Genomic DNA, 19,073 nt, shown 5'->3' with positions numbered 1-19,073 from the left:
AAAATGCAGCTTCCCATTTTGCTTTTCTGATAGTCAGTGTTATCTGCTTTTTCCTTGTGGAACTTCACAGTTCTACTAAATTGCTTTGAATTCAACTTTGCATGTTCTTTCCTTTACTGAGAAGTAGACCTTTTATTTCATGATTTTCTTTCCATTTTTCTTTTTCTTTTTTCTTTTCTAATTGTTCTTTCAGATTTAGTTTTCTCTAAATCACTGTTTAGACCGCTTAGAATCTTTCATGTGAAATTTGTAACTTTCATATATAGCATTTTTAATTTTTGCATTTCAGATCATTCTATATAATTCCATCACCTTGGCTAGTTTCAACTTCTAAAATATTGTAAGCAAAAAGTTAGGATTTAAGGGCTGATTATGATTACTGAATCATTATATAGATATTCCTTTTTACTTTCTGATATATTAGAGTAGATAGAGGGAAATACCTGAAATCTGAACTGTAATCCACCTGCCTTTGTTGCCGGAGCCCAGTTGACACCTGAGGTGAGCTCTGGGGCAGGCTCATTTTATTCTCTCAAGAAAGAATTCAGGGACAAGGGGAGTAGTAGCAAATAGTAAAGTTGATTTGAAAAGGCTGACACATGGGGAAATAGCAAAGGTTGGTAAGAAGGAACACACGCTGGAGAGGTCAGCACAGGCGGGCCCCAAGAGAGGGGCCATGCTGGGTTGAGTTATGTTCAGGTTTTATATGTTAACCTGTTGCTATGCTTTAGGCCAAGGTTGGGGATGGAAATTCCCATTCTCCCCCCAATCCTGGCTTAACCCCTCCTTTTCCTCCTTCTGGCTATCTCAGCCGATTCTGAGAATTACGGTCTGGTTCTCCTACCCAGGCCCTCCTTCCTGCCTCCGCCTGTCTATCTCATCTGGTTTTGATAGGATTTGGTTTTCCTTTCGCTAGGCCCCCTCCTTCTTGGTCTCCATCTGGCTACCTATGGCTTGATGCTGATGCTCCATTTGAACTGACCAACACCCCTGTCCTGCCCATAGTACTCTATTCTGGCCTGCCTTACCTTGAAATAACAGGACGTTTTGCCTCTTTGGATTTGAGAAAGGAAGATAGGGGAAATAGAGGTCTGATAATGATTGTATAGCCTTTATCTTGTGCCCTTGTGATTGCAAAAACCTTGTGACTAACCTTCACTTGTATTCATTTATCCAGTTTTTTGATTTCAAAGTCTTAGGATCACTAAAGACAGCCCCTAAAGTTTATTTATGAAGGGTCTTGGGTCAGCCCGGAATTAACCCACCCCAAGTCCAAAGTTATCTTGGTAACTGAAGCTGGATCTAACCAAAATGGGCCCGCCTGGCATGTGCAGTAGCTTGGACTTTAACCTACAAGTCTTCTATACCTCATTATAATACTAAAAATCATGCCCATGATCATATTAAGGCCACCTTTTCTTACATACATTCTGTGACTAAGCATGTAATCAATTTGTGCATGCTTAATAATTAAATCACCTCCAATTACATCATCTGAGGCCATTGTGCTCATTATCCTAAAACCTGCTCATCTTTTGATACTATAAAACTATCAAAATTACTGCAGTTTGGGGAGACGGATTTTTTGCTGAAAGGCCATCGGCTCTCCTACTTCGTGCTTAGCAATAAACGCTTCCTCTCTTTGAAACCCTGCTGTCTCAAGAATTTGTCATTTGAGCCCATTGGGCAAAGAATCCACCACCTTGGTCTGGTAACAAATATAGCACATCATGTCCTGCAAGGCTAGAAATCTCTGTTAATGTCGGATTCTTTGTTCTCAAACTTCATCACAATGAACTGCCTAAAGAGATCATCTGCTAGTCACAAAAATGATTTTTTAAAAGAATCCACTAAACAGAGTTTGCTGCTGCTTTAATGAAAAATCAAGGGTAGGAAAATATTGAATTCTTTTGCTAATGATGTTCTTCCAGATTGAGTAAACCATATTTTAAAATTTTAAAATGTTTTTTTTTCCATTTCTCAGAGCCAGTTGTTACTGAGAGTTATTGTATATACTAGATCTCCTGCTCTAAATTTCCCCTTTCCTGCCTTCTGCTATCTCATTTTGCTATTTTGCTACTTTTTTACTTTTCCCAGCCTTGTCTTTGTGGTTATCACTATTCCCAACTCCTTTGTACTTTACTTCTTCATCATGTCTCGATCTGTCATCAGTATTTTGTTTTAACCTTCCTTATCCAGTCTGGAACCCATTTTGCATCAGTACTCACCAGCACCCTAATTTGTTTTAATCCCTTAATCTCTTCTGAAATAAGCTGATCAAATTCCTAACCTCATATAAACTCGGTTATATTTTTCTCTTGTTCCTCTTACATTCTTACATTGTCAGTGTTAATTTAAAAATTTATATGCTGCACTCTGGTGGACATTTTTATGCACTATATAGATAATACCTCTTAGGTTTTAATGTATTGAAATAGCTAGAAGCAAATACCAGAAACTATCAAACTCCAACCCAGTAGTCTATAGACTCCTGAAGACAATTGTATAACAATGTAGATTACAAGGGGTGACAGTGAGATTGTGAAAACCTTGTGCATCACACTCCCTTTATCTACTGTATGGATGGATGAGTAGAAAAATGGGCACAAAAACTAAATGAAAAATAGGGTGGGATTGGGGGCAGATGATTTGGGTGTTCTTTTTTTACTTTTATTTTTTATTCTTATTCTGATTCTTTCTGATTAAAGGAAAATGTTCAAGAATAGATTGGGGTGATGAATGCATAACTGTATGATGGTACTGTGAACTGTTGATTGTACACCATGAATGATTGTATGGTATGTGAATATATTTCAATAAAACTGAATTTAATTAAAAATATATATATATGCTAATCTGCTACTATGTCAGACAGCTGATGTGGGGGGCAAAAAAGGTATGGCCAGCCCTCAGAACTATTTTAAGACAGGTAATCTTTTGGAAAATAAAGATCCCATCAGGATATTGATTGTGCCTACCACAATTTTATATTATTTAATATCATCAGGCCCAATGATGTTGCAAACAATCCCTGATTCAGAACATTTCTACTTTTTTCAGATTTCTGAACTCAGTTTCAAAGACCTTTTGTTTAAATAAGATTCTCAAGGCAATCTGTTCCTTAACTCCCCTGTTTTGTTTTCTTGACTGTTAAAACAAATACCGTACAATGGGCTGGCTTAACAACAGAAATTTATTGGTTCATGGTTTGAGAGGCTTGCTTCCTCCTGGGATTGGTATCTTCTAGCTGGCCAGCAATTTTTAGGGTTCCTTGGCTTTGCCATCACATGGCGATTTCCTCTCCTTTCTCTTCATGGTTCTGTTGACTTCTGGCTTCTTTCTTCTCTCCTGCCTTCTCTTTCTGTGCCCAGTTTCCTTTACTTATATATGTATATGAGGGCCCCGAAATCTGGGTCCATTGCTCAGCATGGCTTAAATGTACAGACACACTGAATGGGCTGAGGAGGAAAAAGAGGTTTATTTATGCTGGCTGGAGGACAGGGGAAACTTCCCAAATCTGCCTCCCTATGGTGATTTTTCAATTGATTTTATGGCAGGTTAAAGACAAAGAAAGACAGTCATCTTGGGTAAGAGGTAACAGGGGTTTGGAGAACTTCATTAGTTCCTTCTCTCAGTTATTTACTATTTTAGGATTACATTCTCTGTGATAACTAGGGCATGGTGCTTCCAAGTCTGGGATGATAGATGAAAGCTTATTCATATCTTGGTGCAGACTTTGCATTTACATATTGCTCCTCTGTGAGACTAAGGCTCAAATTCACAGCTTGCTTACAGTTTTAAGGTTACATTTAAAAGGCTACTACTACAGGGGGTGGGGCAAGATTCTGGATTGGTGAGGTGTATGTTTTAGTTACTCCTCCAGGGAAGTAGGTAGAAAGTCAGGAACAGCAGGGACTGGACACCGCAGAGCAATCTGACTTTGGGCATGCTTCATACAATACTCATGAAAACGTGAAACTGTTGAGATCAGCGAAGTCTGTAAGTTTTTGTGGCCAGGGGAACCGTGCCCCTCCCTGCCAGGCTCAGTCCTGTGGGAGGAGGGGCTGTCAGCGCTGGGAAGGAGAAGGGAGAACTGCAGTGGCAGCTCTTATTGAAAACTCATTCTACTGATCCAAACTCCAACCATAGATAGACTGAGACCAGATGCCAGAGAATCTGAGAGCAGCCAGCCCAGCAGAGAAGAGAGACATAGCAAAAAACAGCAAGAAAAACTCAAAAATTAAAGTGGAGGCTTTTTGGAGTTCTGGTGAACATAGGAAGGGGAAGGGCAGAGCTGAGGCCCTGAGGCTCATTTGCAAATCCCAAAGAAAAACTGATCTCTCTGCCCCTGGATCTTTCCTTAATAGCCCTAATTGCTTTGTCTCTTAGCATTTCAATAACCCATTAGATCTGCCAGGAGGGCCCTTTTTTTTTTTTTTTTTTTTTTTAATATTTTCTTCTTTTTCTAAAACAGTTTCTCTAAGAAGCCCAATACAGAAAGCCTCAAAGACTTGCAATTTGGGCAGGTCAAGACAAGAGCAGAATTAAGAGAGCTGTGAGACAAAAGGCAATAATCCAGTGGCTGAGAAACTTCACTGAACACCACAACTTCCCAAGAAAAAGGGGGTGTTCACTCACAGCCATCATCCTGGTGGACAAGAAACACTCCTGCCCATCACCAGCCCCATAGCCCAGACCTTCCCCAGACAACCGAGTGTGACAGAAGTGCTTCCAATAACACAAGTACAACACAAAATTGGGCATGGACATTAGCCTTCCCTGCACCCTCAGCTGGATGTCCCAGAGTTGGGAAGGTGGAGCAGTGTGAATTAACAAGCGCCATTCAGACATCATTTCATCAGACTGGGAGCCTCCCTACACAGACCAGCAGCTCAGAACTTCCCTGGGGGGACAGCACTCACCTGTGACATAGCACAGTCATCCCTCAACAGAGGACCAGGGGGTGCAAAGCCTGGAAGAGGGACCCACTTGCAAGTTTCAGGAGCCATACGCCAATATCAAGGACTTGTGGGTCAGTGGCAGAGACAAACTATGGCAGGACTGAACTGAAGGATTAGACTATAGCAGCAGCTTTAAAACTCCAAGAACACCAGGGAGATTTGATTGTTAGAGCCACCGCCCCTCCCTGACCGCCCAGACACACGCCCCTTATACAGGGTGGGCAACACCAACTACACACGCAATCTTGGTACACCAATTGGACCCCACAAGACTTATTCCCCCACTCACCACAGAGGCAAAGCAGGGGAGAACTGGCTTGAGGGGAACAGATGGCTTGTGGATGCCACCTGCTGGTTAGTCAGAGAAAGTCTACTCCACGAAGCTGTAGATCTGACAAATTAGGGATAAGGATTTCAATTGGTCTGCAAATCCTAAAAGAACCCTATCAAGTTAAGGAAATGCCAAGAGGCCAAAAACAACAGAAAATTTTAAAGCATATGAAAAAACCAGACGATATGGATAACCCAAGCCCAAGTACCCAAATCAAAAGATCAGAAGAGATACAGTAACTAGAGCAACTAATCAAAGAACTAAAGATGAACAATGAGACCATGGCACAGGATATAAAGGACATCAAGAAAAGCATGGAACAGGATATAAAGGACATCAAGAAGACCCTAGAAGAGCATAAAGAAGACATTGCAAGACTAAATAAAAAAATAGATGATCTTATGGAAATTAAAGAAATTGTTGACCAAATTAAAAAGATTCTGGATACTCATAGTACAAGACTAGAGGAAGTTGAACAACGAATCAGTGACCTGGAAGATGACAGAATGGAAAATGAAAGCACAAAAGAAAGAATGGGGAAAAAAATTGAAAAAATTGAAATGGACCTCAGGGATATCATAGAGAATATAAAACATCCAAATATAAGACTCATTTGTGTTCCAGATGGAGAAGAAAAGGGTAAAGGTCTAGGAAGAGTATTCAAAGAAATTGTTGGGGAAAACTTCCCAAGCTTCTAAACACGATAAAGACACAAATCATAAATGCCCAGCGAACTCCAAATAGAGTAAATCCAAATAAACCCACCCCAAGACATATTCTGATCACACTGTCAAATACGGAAGAGAAGGAGCAAGTTCTGAAAGCAGCAAGAGAAAAGCAATTCACCACATACAAAGGAAACAGCATAAGACTAAGTAGTGACTACTCAGCAGCCACCATGGAGGCGAGAAGGCAGTAGCACGACATATTTAAAATTCTGAGTGAGAAAAATTTCCAACCAAGAATACTTTATCCAGCAAAGCTCTCCTTCAAATTTGAGGGAGAGCTTAAATTTTTCACAGACAAACAAATGCTGAGAGAATTTGCTAACAAGAGACCTGCCCTACTGGAGACACTAAAGGGAGCCCTACAGACAGAGAAACAAAGAAAGGAGAGAGAGACATGGAGAAAGGTTCGGTACTAAAGAGATTCGGTATGGGTACATTAAAGGATATTAATAGAGAGAGGGAAAAATATATACAACAAACATAAACCAAAGTATAAGATGGCTGATTCAAGAAATGCCTTCACGGTTATAACATTGAATGTAAATGGATTAAACTCACCAATTACAAAGTATAGATTCACAGAATGGATCAAAAAAAAATGAACCATCAATATGCTGCATACAAGAAACTCATCTTAGACACAGGGAAACAAAGAAATGGAAAGTGAAAGGATGGAAAAAAATATTTCATGCAAGCTACAGCCAAAAGAAAGCAGGTGTAGCAATATTAATCTCAGATAAAATAGACTTTAAATGCAGTGATGTTTTGAGAGACAAAGAAGGCCACTACATACTAATAAAAGGGGCAATTCAACAAGAAGAAATAATAATCATAAATGTTTATGCACCGAATCAAGGTGCCACAAAATACATGAGAGAAACACTGGCAAAAGTAAAGGAAGCAATTGATGTTTCCACAATAATTGTGGGAGACTTCAACACATCACTCTCTCCTATAGATAGATCAGCCAGACAGAAGAACAATAAGGAAATTGAAAACCTAAAGAATCTGCTAAATGAATTGGATTTAACAGACATATATAGAACATTACATCCCAAATCACCAGGATACACATACTTCTCATGCTCATGGAACTTTCTCCAGAAGAGATCATATGCTGGGACATAAAACAAGGCTCAAAAAATTTAAAAAGATTGAAATTATTCAAAGCACATTCTCTGACCACAATGGAATACAATTAGAAGTCAATAACCACCAGAGACTTAGAAAATTCACAAATACCTGGAGGTTAAACAACACACTCCTAAATGCGGTCGCAGTTGATTTGTCTGGGGGGGGGGGGGGGCGGCCGGTTGCTGAACCCTCGGCTCTCGGCGTTGCTCGGAGGGTACCGGCGGCGGGGGCTCTTTCCCGGAGGCGAGGGCGAGGCGGGGGACTGGGCCCGGTCCCCGGCGGAGGCGTGCAAGGTGTGGAGGGCGGCGAGAAGGAACAGGCAGGACACGGTTCTTTGAGGGTGAAGAAGCCAAGAGAGTTTATTAGGGGTGAGCACAGGTTATATAGGCTGGCATAGAGGGCGGGGGTTGTTACAAGCCAATGCTGAGGGGATAAAGGCTAGGATTGGTTCTGAGAGGGTGCGGAGGTTAGGATTGGTTCTAAGAGAGCACGGAGGTTGTTTGAAAAGGGGCGGGAGTTGCTCTGGCAACGGTGTCTGGCAACAATGTATGCGCACTGGTGGTGATGGGAGTTGCACTGGCAACGGGGAGTGTCCGGGCAAGATAAGGGGGTGGGGAAAAGGCGGTTCCCTCCGGCAAGCCTCCCCTAACGGTGGTATTTTGGGTGAGGAAATGGGGCCTGCCTCCGGCCTCACTTTCCCAGGCCTGGGGGGCTGTGGAGGGCGCTGTCGCCTGTGCCCACCACCCTCCCCAGGGGCGGATCCGGTCCCCTGGCCCAGGCCCGCCAAGTTGAAGCACGTAATCAGTGTCCCGCACCTAAACAATCAGTGGGTTAAAGAAGAAATAGCAAGAGAAATTGCTAAATATATAGAGACAAATGAAAATGAGAACACAACATACCAAAACCTATGTACCGCAAAAGCCCTACTGAGGGGGAAATTTATAGCACTAAACGCATATATTAAAAAGGAAGAAAGAGCCAAAATCAAAGAACTAATGGATCAACTGAAGAAGCTAGAAAATGAACAGCAAACCAATCCTAACCCAAGTAGAAGAAAAGAAATAACAAGGATTAAAGCAGAAATAAATGACATAGAGAGCAAAAAAACAATAGGGAGGATAAATAACACCAACAGTTGGTTCCTTGAGAAGATCAACAAGATTGACAAACCCCTAGCTAGACTGACAAAATCAAAAAGAGAGAAGACCCATATAAACAAAATAATGAATGAGAAAGATGACATTACTGCAGATCCCAAGGAAATTAAAAAAATTATAAGAGGATACTATGGACAACTGTATGCCAACAAACTGGATAATGTAGAGGAAATGGACAATTTCCTGGAAACATATGAACAACCTAGACTGACCGGAGAAGAAACAGAAGACCTCAATCAACCCATCACAAGTAAAGAGATCCAATCAGTCCTCAAAAATCTTCCCACAAATAAATGCCCAGGGCCAGATGGCTTCACAGGGGAATTCTACCAAACTTTCCAGAAAGAACTGACACCAATCTTACTTAAACTCTTTCAAAACATTGAAGAAAATGGAACACTACCTAACTCATTTTATGCAGCTAACATCAATCTGATACCAAAACCAGGCGAAGATTTTACAAAAAAGGAAAACTACCGGCCAATCTCCCTAATGAATATAGCTGCAAAAATCCTCAACAAAATACTTGCAAATCGAATCCAAAGACACATTAAAAAAATCATACACCATGACCAAGTGGGGTTCATTCCAGGCATGCAAGGATGGTTCAGCATAAGAAAATCAATCAATGTATTACAACACATTAACAAGTCAAAAGGGGAAAATCAAGTGATCATCTCAATAGATGCTGAAAAAGCATTCGACAAAATCCAACATCTGTTTTTGATAAAAACACTTCAAAAGGTAGGAATTGAAGGAAACTTCCTCAACATGATAAAGAGCATATATGAAAAACCCACAGCCAGCATAGTACTCAATGGTGAGAGACTGAAAGCCTCTCCTCTAAGATCAGGAACAAGACAAGGATGCCCACTATCACCACTGTTATTCAACATTGTGCTGGAAGTGCTAGCCAGGGCAATCTGGCAAGACAAAGAAATAAAAGGCATCCAAATTGGGAAGGAAGAAGTAAAACTGTCATTGTTTGCAGATGATATGATCTTATATCTGGAAAACCCTGAGAAATCGACGATACAGCTACTAGAGCTAATAAACAAATTTAGCAAAGTAGCGGGATACAAGATTAATGCACAGAAGTCAGTAATGTTTCTATATGCTAGAAATGAACAAACTGAAGACACACTCCAGAAAAAGATACCATTTTCAATAGCAACTAAAAAAATCAAGTACCTAGGAATAAACTTAACCAAAGATGTAAAAGACCTATACAAAGAAAACTACATAACTCTATTAAAAGAATTAGAAGAGGACCTTAAAAGATGGAAAAATAGTCCATGTTCATGGATAGGAAGGCTAAATGTCATTAAGATGTCAATTCTACCCAAAGTCATCTACAGATTCAATGCAATCCCAATCAAAATTCCAACAACCTACTTTGCAGACTTGGAAAAGCTAGTTATCAAATTTATTTGGAAAGGGAAGATGCCTCAAATTGCTAAAGACACTCTAAAAAACCAAAACAAAGTGGGAGGACTTACACTCCCTGACTTTGAAGCTTATTATAAAGCCACAGTTGTCAGAACAGCATGATACTGGCACAAAGACAGACATATTAGATCAATGGAATCGAATTGAGAATTCGGAGATAGACCCCCAGATCTATGGCTGACTGATCTTTGATAAGGCCCCCAAAGTCACTGAACTGGGTCATAATGGTCTTTTCAACAAATGGGGCTGGGAGAGTTGGATATCCATATCCAAAAGAATGAAAGAGGACCCCTACCTCACCCCCTACACAAAAATTAACTCAAAATGGATGAAAGATCTCAATATAAAAGAAAGTACCATAGAACTCCTAGAAGATAATGTAGGAAAACATCTTCAAGACCTTCTATTAGGTAGCCACTTGGTAGACTTTACACCCAAAGCACAAGCAACAAAAGAAAAAATAGATAAATGGGAACTCCTCAAGCTTAGAAGTTTCTGCACCTCAAAGGAATTTGTTAAAAAGGTAAAGAGGCAGCCAACGCAATGGGAAAAAATTTTTGGAAACCATGTATCTGACAAAAGACTGATATCTTGCATATATAAAGAAATCCTACAACTCAATGATGATAGTACAGACAGGCCAATTATAAAATGGACAAAAGATATGAAAAGACAGTTCTCTGAAGCGGAAATACAAATGGCCAAGTAACACATGAAAAAATGTTCAGCTTCACTAGCTATTAGAGAGATGTAAATTAAGACCACAATGAGATACCATCTCACACCAATTGGAATGACTGCCATTAAACAAACAGGAAACTACAAATGCTGGAGGGGATGTGGAGAAATTGGAACTCTTATTCATTGTTGGTGGGACTGTATAATGGTTCAGCCACTCTGGAAGTCAGTCTGGCAGTTCCTTAGAAAACTAGATATAGAGATACCCTTCGATCCAGCGATTGCACTTCTCAGTATATACCCAGAAGATCGGAAAGCAGTGACACGAACAGATATCTGCACGCCAATGTTCATAGCAGCACTATTCACAATTGCCAAGAGATGGAAACAACCCATATGTCCTTCAACAGATGAGTGGATAAATAAAATGTGGTATATACACATGATGGAATACTACACGGCAGTAAGAAGGAATGATGTCGTGAAACGTATGACAACATGGATGAACCTTGAAGACATAATGCTGAGCGAAATAAACCAGGCACAAAAAGACATATATTATATGCTACCACTAATGTGAACTTTGAAAAATGTAAAGCAAATGGTTTATAATGTAGAATGTAGGGGAACTAGCGATAGAGAGCAATTAAGGAAGGGGGAACAATAATCCAAGAAGAACAGGTAAGCTATCATGGGTAAATTTATCGTTCTGGAAATGCCCAGGAATGACTATGGTCTGTTAATTTCTGCTGGGTATAGTAGGAACAAGTTCACAGAAATGTTGCTATATTAGGTTACTTTCTTGGGGTAGAGTAGGAACATGTTGGAAGTAAAGTAGTTATCTTAGGTTAGTTCTTTTTGTTACTCCCTTGTTATGGTCTCTTTGAAATGTTCTTTTATTGTATGTTTGTTTTTAATTTTTTTATTTTTCATACAGTTGATTTAGAAAAAAAAAACAAGGAAAAAAATATGCAGAGCTCCCTTGAGGAGCTGGTGGGGAATGCAGGGGTATTGGCTTGCCCTACCTTGATGGTTGCTGATATGCCCACAGACATAGGGGACTGGTGGTTTGATGGATTGAGCCCTCTACTACGGGATTTGTCCTTGGGAAGACTGTTGCTGCAAAGGAGAGGCTAGGCCTCCCTATAATTGTGCCTAAGAGCTTCCTCCCGAATGCCTCTTTGTTGCTCAGATGTGGCCCTTGCTCTCTAGCTGAGCCAACTTGAAAGGTGAAATCACTGCCCTCCCCCCTACGTGGGATCAGACACCCAGGGGAGTGAATCTCCCTGGCAACATGGAATATGACTCCTGGGAGGAATGTAGACCGGCATCGTGGGATGGAGAACATCTTCTTGACCAAAAGGGGGATGTGAAAGGAAATGAAATAAGCTTCAGGGGCAAAGAGATTCCAAAAGTTGCTGAGAGGTCACTCTGGTGGGCACTCTTATGCACAATATAGACAAACCTTTTTAGGTTCTAATGAATTGGAATAGCTAGCAGTAAATACCTGAAACTATCAAACTACAACTCAGAACCCATGAATCTTGAAGATGATTGTATAAAAATGTAGCTTGTGAGAGGTGAAAACGTCATTGAGAAAGCCATATGGAGCACACCCCCCTTTGTTTAGTTAATGGATGGATGAGTAGAAAAATGGGGGAAGAAAAAAGAAAAAAAAAGGCAACCAGTGTTCTTTTTTACTTTAATTGTTCTGTTTCACTGTAATTTTTATTCTTATTATTTGTGTTGTGTGTGGTAATGAAAATGTCAAAAATTAATTTTGGTGATGAATGCACAGCTATATAATGGTACTGTAAACAACTGAATGTACGCTTTGTTTTGTATGACTGCATGGTATGTGAATATATCTCAATAAAATGAATATTAAAAAAAAAAAGCTACCACTACATAAAGATTTTAGCCATATTGGATTAAGGCCCACCCTCATTCAGTTGGGCATGCCTTAACTAATAAAAAATTCAGGAGTCTTATTTACAAATGAGTTCACACCAACAGGACCAGGAGTTGGGACCTTAGCTTGCCTTTTGTGGGGACATGATTCAATTCCCAAGATCCCCCAGTTCCCCTTCACTTCAAAGTTTCCTTATATCATCGTCTTATCTTTTCTTCTCCCAGTCTGTGTCAGAAGGATTACTTCATTTTTCCAAAGTAAACCTTCCTATCTGTTTTTCTAATACAACATGGGAGATTCACACAAGATGAAAAATAATTATTTAATGTATTGTTTTATTAGGTGCTTTTTCAATTATTCTGTATATTTGGTAATTGTATAATTAATATAGAGTTTGAAAAGCTCTTGAAAATTATTTTGTACTATATGTTTATATCTGCAGTGGGGTATATTATTTTTCGTTAAAAATGTGTGTTAAATATAAAGTGGGTTTGCTTTGTTTTACTCAGAGAGACTGGTGGTGGTAGCTGAGCACTGTGAACGGAGTCTGGAAGACTTGCTTCGAGAAAGGAAACCTGTGAGGTACTGTGTATTGGGGCAATTAAATCAAAAGAAGAAATTGGCAAAGGAAAAGACATTTTAACTAGAACTGTAGGGTTTTTGTTTCTTCTGCTACTTGTTTAATGATGAAATCGAGGTGAAAATTTTCATTTTAGGAAATTTAACTCACAGGCCTCATAGAAATTTGATCTTAATATTATCCAGTGTTCAACTTTTTTGATGTAGGCATTCTCCAAAGTACTTGACAAAAAGTTTCTAAAGAAGATATGTATGAAAATTTGAAATCTTCCTAGTACTATGTATTTTGCTAGCTGAGATTAAGGTTATTTTTCTGAAGGAAGCACATTGTAACTTCTCACATGATACTGGGACACAGTGAACTGTGTGGAGTAAAGGACATGTTGGAGATGGCAAGAAATAATAATCATGGCTTTGGGAAAATTTGATGATACAGTTGAAACTCAGTTATTTCAGATAGAAATTTACTTTCTATTTCTTTGCAAGAAGAGTGTGTGTTCTGAACTTTTATTACAAGTTTATTATTAAATGACTTTCTTTACAGATTTTTTGAAATTATCTTAAAGCTCATCAAAAATCTTTCTTTAATGATAAAAAAGTTGCAGTAAACCAATCATGCATTCTTGCCATGATTATTTATAAAGTTGTAATTATCCATCCTAGTTTAAAGAATAATCTTAGTCTCATTGGTCAGTTTCTACCAATGCCACATCCTAGATGAAAATAAATACTTTTCAGGGGAGGAAAAAAAATGTGCATCTTACTAAATGGTGATAATTTGATAGAAGCAAACCAAATAAACTGAATAAAAGTGCTTTCCTTGCTACTTTAAATGATTTGATTTTACATAGTGTCTAGAATGAAAGGTGCAAGTATTAAGTGTACCTTAGCCTTACTTGCTTCTTTAGAAAAGTTTAATTTGACCATAAGTATAATAAAAGTAACTTTTCTATTTATGTAGGAATAGCTCAACCTTACTATTATGTTTTTGTAATTGTAATTTTTGCATGTTGCCAATCTTGATTTTGCTGTTTTTTTTAAAATGTTAGGAAAAAAATATTTTAACAAGAACCTGGGTTATATTTATGTGAAGATTTAGAATGCAGTATGTCTGATGAGAAAGGCACAATCTAGGCAGCCTTGGACAAGTCTTTTAATCATTTTCTTCATTTGTAAAAAAAGGGAATTTTCCTTAATCTAGGGATCATTCTAGAGCAAGTCATTCTCAACTTAATGTTTTATTTACTGTGCATTACATTTGAAAATATATTGATAATTGCTTTGATAGGTATATATTTTTTATGATTTCTTATATGAATGTATTAACCTACCATCACCCTTTATTTTTATGGTAGATTTCTTGACAGAAGGACACATGGCAAAGCTAAATTAAATTTCAGAGCTATGCCTTAAAAGGTGAAAATTGTTATAGAAACACCTACTTTATGATTCATCATGGCCTCCTTAAATTTTGTGCCCTAAGCATCTCATTTTCCTCACCCTAGTCCTAGCCCTGCCTTGGTATTTAACAAAGAGAAAAAAAAAAAAGCAACCCATGTCCATGGGAATATTTGTGCAAGAGTTTTACCAAAACATTATTCATAGTAGCCCCAAACTGGGAAGAACTCAAGTGTCCATCAGCGAGAAAATAGATAAACCAATTGTAGTGTATTAATCAGAAATAAAAAGGAATGAACTACTGATCCACAGAATGTCATGGATAAACCTTAACAATCTTATGCTGAGCAAAAGAAGCCAGACACAAAAGATTCCATACTTCTGTTTTTTGAAGTCCTAGGACAATCAAAATTCTTCTATGGTGATAGAAATAAAATCAATTGTTGACCCTGGTTGTGGGAAGGGAGTAGTACAGGGACTGACTGAAAGTGGCCTTGAGGTAACCTTCTTGGGTGATGGACATTTTCTACATTTGATCAGGGTATTTCTTGCATGGTGCATACTTTTGTCAAAACTTACTGAAATGTACACTTAAAATGTAAATTATTTCTCATTTGAAAAAAACAAAACAAAGCTGTTATGTTTTTGGCTTGCGTTCTGAATCTCTCATGTAGACACAATATTATGTTGTTAATGAAGATACTTGTTCCAGTAGCATACCTTTGTATTTCTTGATTTCTAGAAGAAGAAATAATATGGAAGTTGGATTAGTTACTTATCGCTACTTCACCAATTAACCTAACACTCAGCAACTTAAAACAACAATAACATTTATGTATCAATACACATTTATACAATTTCTCTGCATCTGGAATTCATGGATGGCTTAGCTGGGTGGTTCTAGATCATGGTACCTCATTAAGTTGCAGTCAAGATGTCAGCTGGGGCTGCAAGTCATTTGAAAGCTTGTCTGGGCTCAGGGGATCTGTTTCCAAATGATTCACTTATTTGGTACTAGTTGTTAACAGGAGCTTAATTCCTCCCTTTCCACAGGCCTCTTGACTTGCTCATGGCATGATGGTGGTCTCTCTCAGCCTGAGCAACCCAGGAGAGAAAGAAAAGCAAGGTGGAAGCTGCAGTGCCTTTTATGACACAGCCTTAGAGACCACATACTATCATTTCTTTAATAGCCTATTGGTTAAACAGTTATACCTATTCGATGATGGGATTATACAAGAATGTGAATCCTAGCAGTCATGGGTCACAGAAGTCAGAGATCACACAAGTACTTAAAAAATAAGAGTTAAATGTTAAAACAACATTAAATACGAACTGAAAAATTACTAAAGTTCTTAAAATTATTCATTATTCACTTAGGGTAGTTTGGACAGATGAAAGGAAGGAGTTTGCACTTTGAAGAGAGGGTAGGGTATTAAGGGAATGTCCAGAAGCACTAGAGGTGGAGGAGGGGTTCCATGGACTTAGCTATGCTAGGACAGGAATTGCCCTATGTCCAGAAGATTGACGTTATGCACGGTCTTGTGGTCTCAGCAGTTCCAGAGGCCTCCATAAGCCACAGCCATAGTAGTTCTCTGGTCATCAGGATGGTAGTGACTGTAGAATGCTCCTTCTGATCTCCATGTTCTCTTCCCTGCCCACCATTATCTTTCCTTTACTTGCTAAAATAATTGATGCAGAAGAGAGAAGAGGGTGACTCAGAAGGCAAATTTCCATTTTCATCACTTTACCTCAATTCTATCCTTCTTGTTACTTTCAATTGTACTTTGTAAGGATACCGTTGGATATTTCTTTGCCAACAGGATTAAATCCATCCTCACAGAAAGTTTTACTTTTCTGTGCTTTTCATCATTTTTCTATCTTTTAGAGATGATGAATCTCACAGCAATGAAAATCAGTAATTTCTGTAGTCTAAAGAAGTCACCTGTCTTCATTGCTTTTGTGTTTATCTTCATGAGGATAAATTATTACAGATGGAAGCATATTCTTTGAGGAGATAGATGAATATGAATGGGGTTAAATGCAAAATTCACATCATCTTTCATGCCATTTACATTTTCTATTAATCTTTTTCAATTACTTGAAATAGAACATATAGTAGCTTTTACAAGTCTTTGTACTTTCTTCAAGTAAGATACACTTAAACATTTGCATATAGAAGTATTAACTTTTAAAACTATTCTGGTAATAGACTAAAATTTAGTATTTTCCTTGTTCATTTTGGAATATAACATTAAGCACTTGCTGCCTCTGAATAGAAATGATTCTGACAGGTTCAGTTCCAAGTTGTTATCCGATCCATCTATCTAAATTAGCTTTGTTGAAAACTGTTTGACTTTTCCACATATTTGGATTACATTAGTCTCCAGTAACAGCAGGTTTCATGTTCAGAGTTGATGTGCTGCAATGTTAATTAATTCTGTAACCTGTTTATGGAAAGTGAGATGATGTTCTTATGGCTTATAAATTAGGTCTTCCCCCTACTGCCAAAAATAAACACCCTGCACCTGAAAGAAAGGCTGATGCAGTCAATAGGAAATCTTCTATTTAGATAGGGCTGTAATTTGAGACCCATAATTTTTACTTGTCCATCTGCCTATAACTATTGCAAAACTGCAAGCTGCGAGTTGTCGGGTAATTATTTATAGTTATTTTCTAAACGTAAGCATCATCCAAGTCATATATCTTACTTGATTTATATTTTGAAGAAAATTTTAAGCATTTTATAAAATTGGTGGGACAGGGAATAGAGGAATGAAAACTAGAAACTTAAAGAGTCTTTTGTATTGATTTATTTACTCGAACTTTCTTTCAGGACAAATTTGCTATCATTGAACTAAACAATATTGTACTAAAACATTACAGTAGTAATTTGCATTGCAAATATATTAATTATAATTTAAGACTATCTTGAGGTTTCAGAGCATCCTCTCAAGCATTCTCTTTATATTTTCAGTGATGATAAAATCCTTTTAGAATTCATGTTATCCAAATAGAAAATAATAATTTTGTGCTACGGCCTGGAGGAATTATCAAATGAGCCTTTTTAAAAGTAATTTCATTTGTGCAGATAATTTGCTAACTTGGTTTAAAGGAGAAAATTACTCATCATTTTCTTTAGAGTCCATTCAGGCTTGAATATAAGAAATTAATTTGGGGAGAGAGCTGCTGTCTTGCCAGTGGCTTTTATATGTTACCTGTGCCAGAGTTCTAGCTTGCCAATATTTTTCTCAAGTTTCAGTTAAATGATTAGAATTATTTGTTGGCAACATAGAGGCATGGAATTCAATTAAACCACTAAAAACAGTAGGTTTCGGGAAAGAAAGTACAGTATTTTAGAATATTTTGTTTGAAGTCATCTCATATTTGGTGCCTGTGGATCTACTTAATTGCTACTTTAAAGCTAGATTCAAGATACTGAAGAGTAGAGAAATTTAGATCTCAACTCTGAAATATTTTCCAGAGAATGTTAAAAAAAGAGAGAGAGATCCCTTCATCACTTCTTTTAAAGCAAGTGTGAGGAAATGGTTTGCCTTTTAAGTCTAGGTGCTTATATGGAAAGTATTTCCCTTCTGTATTAGTATTATTCAGAGCTTGTACTTTTGCTTAATCTGTAAAAGTGTCAGCAAATGTAGCTCATAGACTCAGGAGAGTTTTGGCACTTGCAGTAGTTTCTGCTTTGCCCTTAAATTTGCAAGTGAAGGCTGGTGGGCAATACAGGCATGTTTCTTTAATAAAATGTAGTTTGTCATATGTTTTTAGGGTTATGGTTTTGAAAACTTTCCAGAGAACCATCAGCATTGCAGAGGTTATACATGGAAACTTTGACAAGAAGCAGACTATGTCTGCAGCTGTTGACTAGCTTGATGGAAAACATGATCTGACTGACTTGGAGTAAGTTTTATTTTCCCCATTAAAAGATTGCTGACTCACTGAATTAGATACCTCAAAAGAATTTTGGACACACTCTAGAATGCAGTCTGGAGTTGGATAATGAGCCACAGGTCACAGTCATCTAAAATAGATATTAGATAGTCTTATTTTAAAATGTAAGGTAATGGTAGGAGCCAAGGCTCCTAGGCATTTTTGTCTTTAAGGGGCCTAGTTTCAAATTCTTTTTCCTGTACCACCTCCCTGACCTACAGTTTTTCCTCCATATGCAGTTATTTATAGCTAGTACCAAGAAAAAGTGGAAAATAAAGGTGATGGGCAAAATAGATAATTACTTGTATTACTAGATATTTACTAGATAGCACTAGATATTTTGCTACTGGGTAGATACTAGATATTTATATTTAATTGTAGCTGCATTATGTTTGGTGGTGGTTATAGAGGGAGGAAGCCACCATAATCCACTCCACCTTCACTCTCAAGCCATTTTCTTTATCACATTTTAAGTAGTTCTCTGATCAGTCACATTTCACTGGAAAGAGACCCATTTGGGGGTGACAAGACTATACTTGAAACTACTGAGGGGAAGTAGATGTTTAGGAAGATGCTTTTCTAGAAGGGTATAACTGAGATCCAGGCAAGGTTTTCACTGCTTAATTAAAATCTCAGAATGTCAAACTAAATAATTATACTTAATCTGTATCTTATAATTAGATGCACTAATTAACATAATCAATTATATGCCATCTGTTGGTTTCTAAATAACTATAAATCATATCCTATTGAAAATGATAGAATATTTTGATTGTAAAATCAATACTTCTTCATCAGTATACA

The 19,073-nt window shown here is 38.0% G+C and overlaps 1 protein-coding gene across 6 annotated transcripts in view; it reads left to right on the top strand.

Moving 5' to 3' along the window:
- The window catches only part of TBCK (TBC1 domain containing kinase), a 288,134-nt gene that overhangs the window by 25,685 nt on the left and 243,376 nt on the right, over positions 1-19,073 (top strand). For 5 of the 6 annotated variants that reach the window (XM_037830400.1, XM_037830399.1, XM_037830401.1 and 2 more), the window contains exon 3: positions 12,860-12,932. In XM_037830400.1, the coding sequence (XP_037686328.1) occupies positions 12,860-12,932 (73 nt within the window). Of the gene's footprint in view, positions 1-12,859; positions 12,933-18,107; positions 18,240-19,073 lie in introns of all 6 variants that reach the window. The other variant, XM_037830402.1, reaches the window with a different exon arrangement.

Source organism: Choloepus didactylus, chromosome 3 (genome assembly GCF_015220235.1).
Source record: "Choloepus didactylus isolate mChoDid1 chromosome 3, mChoDid1.pri, whole genome shotgun sequence".
Taxonomy (NCBI): Eukaryota; Metazoa; Chordata; class Mammalia; order Pilosa; family Megalonychidae; genus Choloepus; species Choloepus didactylus.
This window is presented reverse-complemented; position numbering and strand designations above follow the sequence as displayed.